The sequence below is a fragment of the Microtus ochrogaster genome, chromosome 6 (genome assembly GCF_000317375.1).
Source record: "Microtus ochrogaster isolate Prairie Vole_2 chromosome 6, MicOch1.0, whole genome shotgun sequence".
NCBI lineage: Eukaryota > Metazoa > Chordata > Mammalia > Rodentia > Cricetidae > Microtus > Microtus ochrogaster.
Genome location: NC_022013.1, coordinates 10831117 through 10840676, shown reverse-complemented (window position 1 = coordinate 10840676; position 9560 = coordinate 10831117). Strand labels below are relative to the sequence as shown.

General features: G+C 47.8%; 1 protein-coding gene across 1 annotated transcript in view; it reads right to left on the bottom strand.

The window, feature by feature from the left end:
- Cfap221 (cilia and flagella associated protein 221) overlaps nt 1-9560 on the bottom strand; it is a 77925-nt gene that overhangs the window by 23807 nt on the left and 44558 nt on the right. The window contains exons 13-16 of the mRNA XM_005348264.3: nt 7938-8027; nt 6411-6509; nt 4097-4202; nt 363-490 (exon numbers count right to left, since the gene is read on the bottom strand). Coding sequence (XP_005348321.1) covers nt 363-490; nt 4097-4202; nt 6411-6509; nt 7938-8027 — 423 coding nt within the window. The remainder of the gene's footprint in view (nt 1-362; nt 491-4096; nt 4203-6410; nt 6510-7937; nt 8028-9560) is intronic.

The following is a 9560-nucleotide window of genomic DNA, read 5'->3' as shown; positions in this document are numbered from 1 at the left end:
ATGGTACCCATGTATACAGTAGGGCATGGGGAGATGATGGTACCCATGGGTACAGTAGGTATGGGCAGATGGTACCCACGGATACAGTAGGCATGAGGCAGATGGTACCCAAGGATACAGTAGGCATGGGGCAGATGGCACATGGATATAGTAGGCATGGTGTAAATGGTACCCATGGGTATAGTAGGCATGGGGCAGATGACAGTAGATATTCCCTCATTTCCTACTGCCTATAATTCCTGAGGTACAGGTCTCCTTCATAGCCTCTCAGGGGGATGTGGAGGGACTGAGTGCTGGCTTGTCTGGCGACCTACCCACACCACGTGATGCTGTCTGCTCCCCCACAAAGGAAAGACACCCACCAGCTCATTGTAGCTCTGAGAGTCCGACGGGAAGGCGAAGGGCAGCACATCCTCAGGGTGCAGAGAGTAGCGCCAGGGGTATTCATCCTGACTCATTAGGGCCCTCAGGGATCGGTAGGGGTTCTCACCTAGGGAAAGTCAATGCCATTCTCCTGTAAACAGTTCTAGTTAAATGTATTGGGTCACCAAACACATACACACACACACACACACACACACACACCCCTCATAACATTTGCAATACACACACAACATATACCAACACATACACAGATAACATAGACACACAATATATCATATATACATACAACATACACAACACGTGCCACACACATACAATACCCCCATACTGATGTATCCTTTCAAACACACAGCACACTCACACATACACACACATACATGCAGACACACACATACCATCTGCAACACACACACAACACACATACCATACACACATAGACATAGGCAAACAACATACACACCCTACACACAACATACACAGCACACACACACATACATACACGTACAATACTCCCCACAGTGATACATGAACACACATAATACTTAAAACACATACCACTCACAGCACACACAATACATAAAATACATACCACACACAGCACACACCACTCTCACACATACACACACAGCATACACACACATACATCCATACACACATGTACACACAGACATACATACACACACATGTGGCAGAAGAGGGATTAGTTAGAAAGGGGGAGATCTACAGGAGTGGGGGAGAAAGGAGAAAAACATGGCTATGGGAAGAACATGATTAAAAGACATATACACATATAAAATACCATACTGAACATTGTTATGGATAAATAATAAATGCTTTATAGACTTTAGAAGGAATATTCAGATTTATGTACACTCAAGCAAGTCTGCATACATACACGTATAATACATATGTACATTGTTAATTTCCTTGTATTCATCCTCTTTCCCTCTCATTCGGAGACAGCGTCTCCTACAGCCCCACCTGGCCTTTTACTACGTAGCTAAGGATGACCTTGAACTTTTGATCCTCCTTTCTCCACCTCCTACAGGCTGGGATTACAGGTGTGTGTCACCGAGCTATGTTTATGGGGTGCTAGGAATGAACTGAATGGTTCCACAATGTTAGCCCTATGCTCTACTAACTGAGCAACATTCACAGCTCTTGTTCCCTTTTTATTTGTTTGTTTGTTTGTTTGTTTGTTTCTGATGTTTTGAGACAGAGTTTCTCTGTGAGGCCCTGGCTATCCTGGAACTCACTCTGTAGACCAGGCTGGCCTCGAACTCAGGCATCCACCTGTCTCCGCCTCTGGAGCGCTGGCATTAGAGGTGTGCGCCACATCCGGCTCATGTTAGTTTTAGTTTTGTTTTTTTTTAATTTTGTTTTTGCTTATTTAGTTACAGTTCTCTTAAAATTTAGTTTTATTTTTAAAAGATTTAATTGTTACTTTTAATTATGGGTTCGTGTACATGAGTGCAGCCCCAAGAGATGCCAGAAGAGTGTGCCAGAATCCTCGGAGGTAGAGTTACAGATGCCCTATGTGGGTCCTTGGAACAAACTCTGGCCATTTGCAAGAGCAGCAAGCTGAAACACCGCGCCAGTTCTTAAAACACCTCTGATGAATTTAACAAAGAAAATGTTGGATTCTAGAGCGCTTTTATAGATAACCATGTGCGATTTTCACATAAAGTTTCCTATTTTGTTGTAAAAAATACATTCTTTGTTAGGAACTTCAATATTAGACATAAAATACTAGAGGAGGAATTAGAGTAATCGAAATGCCGCCGAGTGTTTTGTGAGGCAAACGAGGTAGTCCTGGTGGGGAGGTGGAGGAGCGATAGAGGCGGGCCTTGGGGAGCGTGGGGGCGGCACAGCTGCCCGCGGCCCTTCCTGTGAACCACAGGCCGGGAGAAAATTCTGACATGGTTTTTGGGTTCTTGGAAGCAGCAGCTTGTGGGTCAGAGAGTCTCAGAATAAGTTGATCTCTCCATCTTTTAACCTCCTTCCGAGTGAGATGTGTATGTCAATGTTCATATGGTACACATGTATGTGCAACTGTGTAGCATGTGGGTGTCTGCATGTGGAGGCCATGGGACAACTTCAACTGTTGTTCCTTGGGTGCAGTCTACTTTGCTTTTTGACACAGCCTGCAACTGGCTAAGAAGGCTAGGCTGGCCAGCCAGCAAGCTCCAGGGCCCGCCTCTACCTTCTCAGTGCTGGGATTACAAACCTATGCCATTATGGCTAACATTTTCTTTTTTAAAAAAAATTTATTTATTTATTTATTTATTTATTCATTCATTTATTTATTTATTTATTATGTGTACAGCATTCCTTCCATGTGTGCCCGCAAGCCAGAAGGGGGCGCCAGGTCTCATTATAGATGGCTGTGAGCCACCATGTGGTTGCTGGGAATTGAACTCAGGACCTCTGGAAGAGCAGTCAGTGCTCTTAACCACTGAGCCATCTCTACAGCCCCATGGCTGGCATTTTCTATGTGTTCTGAGAATCAAATGCAGGTTCTCACAGTTGCAAGACAAGTCCTTTACTGACTAAACAATGTCCCCAATCCTAACAAGCAGAATTTCCCGAAACAACAGATAGTACGAAGCTTAAAGCTTTGCCTGTAAATGCCAGGTTGAACGTACACTGGAGCCAACAGGCCGTTTGGCAACTATAATCACACGTATCCTGTGTCTCTGCCGATGAGCGGCAACGGACAGCAGGAGGTCGAGCCGAGGCCAGTCTGGTGTGAGCAGACCTCCGTGACTAACTAGGAAGGCACTTGGCCACAGACGCACGGAGCTCTGAGGTAGTTGTGGAAATACCTCCCAGAGAGGGCTGTATCCCCACCCTCAAGGACAAGCAATTGTCCACAGAAATTCACACTTGTTGGAAGGGAGCTAGGGGATGAGAGTAAATTACATCTCCCAAAGTGGAGCGAGGGCTCTGGAAATCGCAGGGCTGGTACAAAAGGTGAGAGGGGACAGTGGCGTGAGGGAGGAGCCAGGAGCCAAGGGAGGCAGGCGCCTTCCAACAACAGCTGCCAGGACAAGGAACTGGCCGACTGACACCGTGGTTTTAGACTCCTGATCTCCAGAAGCTGTGACATTTGCGTGTTCGTGTGTGTGCATACACGTGTATGTTTGTGCACACTGTGTGGAGGTTGGAGGACGACCATGGCTGTCAGTCCTCAGCTGCTTTCTACCTTTTGTTTGTGGACCTGGAACGTCACTGAAGGTTCACTAGGTGGCCAGGGAGCTTAGGGACTTTGCTGTCCCTGCCTCCCAACTCACTGCCACTGGGATGATCAGACCCGCCATTTATGTAGTTTGCAGGGGTCAAACTCAGGTCCTGACATTGTCATCGCCCCATCCCTGAATCTGTGTAATTTTTTTTTTTGGGTTTTTCGAGGCAGGGTTTCTATGTGGTTATGGAGCCTGTCCTGGAACTAGCTCTTGTAGACCCGGTTGGTCTCGAACTCACAGAGATCCTCCTGCCTCTGCCTCCCAAGTGCTGGGATTAAAGGCTTGCGCCACCACCACCTGGCTGAATCTGTGTAATTTTAAGCCACAAAGTTGGTGTCGGTTTATTTTAGAGGCAACTGGAAACTGACGAATAGGATTTATGACGAGATTTGGCCCTGACAGAGTCAAGTTCACTGAGACGAGGCCTCTAAGAGGCCATGGTTCTCAGCATCACTCAGTTCTCCTACCTTGTATCAGTGTTCCCTTGACCTTGACAATCTTTCTCATTATTTCTTCTTTGTCCATTTCACGGATAGCCCCCAGCATAGTGAACAACCTTAGTTCACGCATGACCTGGAATCGGAAAGAACGACTTCACGTTAGGAGCTGATACATGCTTCTCTTGGCTGTTACGAGGCGAACCCAGCAGACATGCTCCACTATGATGCTCTGCGCTGCTGCAGGCCCCAGTGCAATGGAATGGAACCTCTGGAATGGAGCCAACACATGCCTTCTTTTGTTATACATTGATTACTTCAGGCATTTGTTAGCATAAAGCTGAATAACACACCACATCTTAATCATTGTGCTCCCTTGCTCAAGGATAGCTTTGTCCCCTAGGGAAGCCACACTCAAGAGGAAGAGACAAGAAGTCTGCAGACAGCATAAGATGCCAGAGAGGCTCAGCACATCCCTTTTGAGGCCAGGTAGACCAGTTGGTCCAAAGGACAGGGGTGAGCAGGAGGGAGGCAGGGAAGTGTTTCAGAGAGGGGGCCTGGAAACACAGGTCCACAGCAGGGGTTGGTATTCTTGTGAGGATGGGGGTAGTGTGAAGGGCAGAGGTGTGGACGCAGCCAGACACGGCTCCTCACACCTGCACTGTATAGAGCTCCAGAAGCTTTTATTCTTCCGTCCCACTGTCCTGTTTTTCATGGTGTGGTGTATGTGTGTGTCCATGAATGTGTGTATGTACATGTGTGTGCAATGCATGTGTTTATGGAGGCCAGAGTACTGGGTAATATCCTCAATTGTGTCTCCACCTTATTTTTGAGAAGGGTCTTTCACGGAACCCAGATCTCTCCGATTTGGCTAGGCCGGTGAAGTCCCAGACAGTCCTGTCTCAGCAGCCCAAATCTCAGGATTGCAGGCACGGGCCACCATGCTCGGCTTTTTACACAGTGGCCAAGGAGGACTCTAGTCCTCATGCTTACATGCTAAGTGATTTTCTGGCTGAACCATCCGCCAGCCCCACCAGATGCTTCATTCATCCCGACAGCAGGAAGTCCTGGAGCCCGCTCATGCGCTTGGTGGAAGATAGCCTGAAGGGAGCTACCACAGGTGTCTCTGAGCAGCAAGCAGTGAGCCCAGTGACACCTCTAAAATTCCCCAATCTTCACTGAAACAGTTAGCCCGACCATTGCTTTAGGGTCATTGTATAACCCCAGCAATTACTCTCCTAGGTGTGTATACCTTGGAGAGTGAAAAACCCCGCATCCTGTAGCTTGGGTGTGAACGTTTACAGCAGCATCGCTCAGAGTACCAAGTGGTGAGAACTGCTGGGATGCCCAAAGCGCATGGGCAGATAAAGGAAACCTGGTCTACCCCAACAGTGGGATATTACACAGTGACAAAAAAGAGTGATGTGCCCATTACGACACCACTGAAGACAGACGTGAAAGGAGGCAGCCACAAAAAGCCATACTTGTGATTGCGTTTACCCGAAATGTCCAGAAAAGCCAAGTCCATAGGGAGAGAATGTAGATTTAGTGGCCGTCAGGAGCCTGGGGAAGAAGGGAACCAGTAGGGACTGCTCCTTTCTGGGTAATAAAAATATTCTGAAACAATGTAGCGAGCAGGGGGGTAGCTCAGTCTGCAGAGGGCTTGCCTGGACTGCACAAGGCCCCTGGTTCCATCTATAGCATAAACCTGGTGTGGTGGCAAACACTTGTAAACCCAACAGTCAGGGAGGGGAGACAGGAGGATCAGGAAGGAGGTCCTTGGCTACTAGTGAGTTCAAGGTTTCCCTGGGGCATAAACCCTGATCAAATAAACAAAGAAGTAACTATCACACAGCAATGATGACTGTCTGACCATGTGACCACACTAAAACCTTCCTCTCCTGGTTAGCTTTAACTCCGTCCTAGCTGAGAAGGGAATCGTTGGGATTTCCCAGATCAGACCATTTGTGGAAGACTGTGTTGGTGGTTAACTGATGAGGACCCAACCCGCGACCAAGTGCGAGCCTCAGCAGGTCGGCACACAGCGTTGATCCATGGGTTCTGCTTTCGGTTCCTGCCCTGACTCCCTTCAGGATGGACTGTGGCCTGGAGGTGTCAGCCAAATCAACCCCTTCCTCTTCCAAGTTGCTTTTGGCCAGGGAGCTGTATGGCAGTAACAGAAAGGGAGGTGGGATGCGTCTCAGTGGGACACTTTGAGAGGTGACGTTTATACCGCGAGATCTGCGTCTCTAACGCGTTATTCCTAAGAGGCCGTCCTTCGATTCCCCTGCTGCCAACTAGACAAATCAAAACCTGAAGATGGCGATCCAGAGCTGAAAGTTACCTTGCGTGCTATTTGCTGGAACCGTCTTTGTGCCCGGAATCTCGTGAGCCACATGTTGTTAACCAGTGGATCAAAATTAGGATGGAATTCCTGGACTTTCTGTGAAGACAAAAGCATAGGAACATCTTACATTCAAACATAAACTCTTCGGCGTGAGCATTTAATAAGCGTTTTAGAGTGCGATCTCTGGCTGGGTGTGATACTACATGCCTGTAATGCCAGAATTCAGGAGGCTGAGGCAGGAGCATCGTGGATTGGAGGCGAGTCTGGCCTACTTAGCAGAACAAGCAGAAACAGGGGACAGCAAGGTGGCTCAGAGACTACAGGTGCTTGCCACCAAGCCTGATGACCTGAGCTCAATCCTCAATCTCCGGAATTGCCATGTTGGTGCTGGGAATTCAACCTTGGTCTTCTGGAGAACAGCCAGCGCTCTTACCACTGAGCCATCTCTCCAGCCACTTCTTTCTTTCTTTCTTTCTTTCTTTCTTTCTTTCTTTCTTTCTTTCTTTCGATGGAGTCTCTTGCTGAACGTGGAGCTCACTAATTTGAACAGATTGGCTCTGTACCCCAGTGCGGGGTTACAGGCACACGTAACCGTAGCTGGCTTTCTGTGTGGGTGCTGAGATTGAACTCAGGTCTTCAAGCTTGTGTGGCACACACTTTACCAACTGGTCATCTCCCCAGACCATAATCGTAAGTTTGAACATTTTAGTTGCAAATATGTCATAGTACCCTAGTTCTCTTTAGCCTGTCATTGTCTAGAGACATCTGAGAGAGGCCGTTGGAGGAGTCACCTGGATCCGACTGCCCCGTGGGCAGGTTAGGGGTGGTGTTGGGGGGTCCCGGGGCTTGTTTTGATTGTTAAGTGGTACGAGGGCCCAGCCCACCCTAGGCTGCACAATGCCTGAGTAGGTGGTCCTGAATTATTTAAGAAAGCTGAGTGTAAGCCTGTGTGTGAGCCAGCTTAGCAAGTGTCCTCCATAGGTTCTGGGTACTTCTTTGTCTGTGAAGTAAGTTTCTGGAGTAGCACGCAGGCCTGCCTGGGAGCTCCTGCTTGAGCGCTCTCAACAATAGACTGTGATTCACAGTTCTGAGCCAAATAAACCTTTGCTCCCCTAAGTTGTTTTTTGGTATAAAACTTTATTCTATTTTAAATTATGTGCCTGTGCTATTGTGTGTGAGGTACCAGTAGAGTCCAGAAGGGGGCGCCAGATCCACCAGAGCTGGAGTTCCAGGAGGTTTTGAGCTGCCTGACATGAATGTTGAGAACCGGAATAGGGTCCTTGGAGAGCACAGCATTGCCCTCTGGCCCACACAGCCACCTCGCCAGGCTCCTTAAGTTACTCTTGGCCAAAAGGGAAACCAAGACACACAGGACGACTGCACCCCGTGTCCTGGAAATATAAGCACACTAAAAACAATTGTTCCCTCCTGGTGAAGGGATCTCTATAAAACTCATTGGTGTCTTTAGAGATGAACTGTTCAAGAACCGGCTTGATTAGATCCCAAGGGAAGAGAGTTGCTTACATCCTCCAGGTCACGGACAATCCGCTTGTTGAACCGTTCAGTCTGGACTCGTTGAAGCTCTTCCTCTATCACAGGGTCACCCCGGGTTTGCTAGAGTTTTATATGAGGAGACATATTAAAGTCAAAGACAAATACATAACACTTTATCTTTAAGGCTTGTAGAAAGCCAGGTGGTGGTGGGGCACCTCTTTAATCCCAGCACTCGGGAGGCAGAGGCAGGAGGATCTCTGTGAGTTCAAGGCCAGCCTGGTCAACAGAGTGAGTTCCAGACAGCCAGAGATACACAGAGAAAAGAAAATATATATCTTGAAAAACAAACAAAATCAAAAAAAAAGAAAGAAAAAAGAAAGAAAGAAAAAAATCCTAAACCCAAAACTACCCCTCCCACACATACACATGCAACCCAAAACAACCAAAGAAACAAAACAAAATCAAAAAAATAAAGCTTGTAGAAACCTGCTGTGCACTGGGTCCCCCATGCCGTGCCATGGAGAGCTGGCAAGTTAAAGTGTTCACTGTTCTTACAGTTCAGACATGGGAGCTTTAATAGGAACAAGTGACGGTCTCTGAGGACGACCTCAACTTCTTTCTTCCTGCCTCTACTTCACAGAGCATCCCCCTCCCCCTCTAGCTAGGAATCAGGCCCTCACAAAACATGGGACTTTTTTCTGTTTTGGTAACTTGATTGCAGGTCCTCCAGTGTGAACTCTGTTTATGACAGCATACAGTAATGTCCGAAAGGCAATGATGCCCAAAAGGTGGTAATGGGGTAATGCCCAAAAGACAGTAATGCCCAAAAGACAGTGATGCCCGAAAGACAGTGATGCCCGAAAGGTGGTAATGCCCAAAAGGTGCGGATGCCCAGAAGGTGGTAATTCCTAAGATGCAGTAATGTCTAAAAGTTTGTAATGCCCTAAAGGCTGGCCACAGGGCCTGGAGAGGTGGCTTAATAGTTAAGAGTGGCTACTGGGTTCTCAGAGGAGCCTACCATTGTGTGGAGTGGCTCACAACTGCCTAGAACTCCAGCTCCAGGGCAACAGGTGCCTTCTTCCGACCCTACCGGCATCCCACTTGTAGGTGCATACTCACACACAGATGTACATGTACATATAATTAGAAATAAAATACGTTTTTAAAAATAATCATTGACCATGCCTCTCCTTCCTATTCGCTGAGACCCTGGAGTTCACACTACTAAGCTTTGCTGGGTTTTTTTTGGGGGGGGGGGTGAACTGGATCCCCTATAGGTCATGCCATTGCCTCCACCCCTAGCACCTTAGCACATGACTATACTTGGCATCCAACTCTGGGGTGGCTCCTGACAGCGGTTTGGGGACTCTCATCCTCATGTTCTGCAGACCACAGGACAGGTGCCTTACATCCAGACCACGGCCTGAGTCTGGGTCATCCCCTCTGTCTGAAGGTCTTTGTTCTCTCGGATAATTCTTGCTTCTTTTTAGATAGAAATTTGTCTCTTGCTCTGGCTTGGGACTGTGCCCAGCAGACCCAGCAGAGGTCTCTGGTATCATCTATAGACACCCTTGATTTATAATTAGCAGTGTGTGAATGATCAGCCCTGCCTTTCTCTCCTCTCCTCTCCTCTCCTCTCCTCTCCTCTCCTCT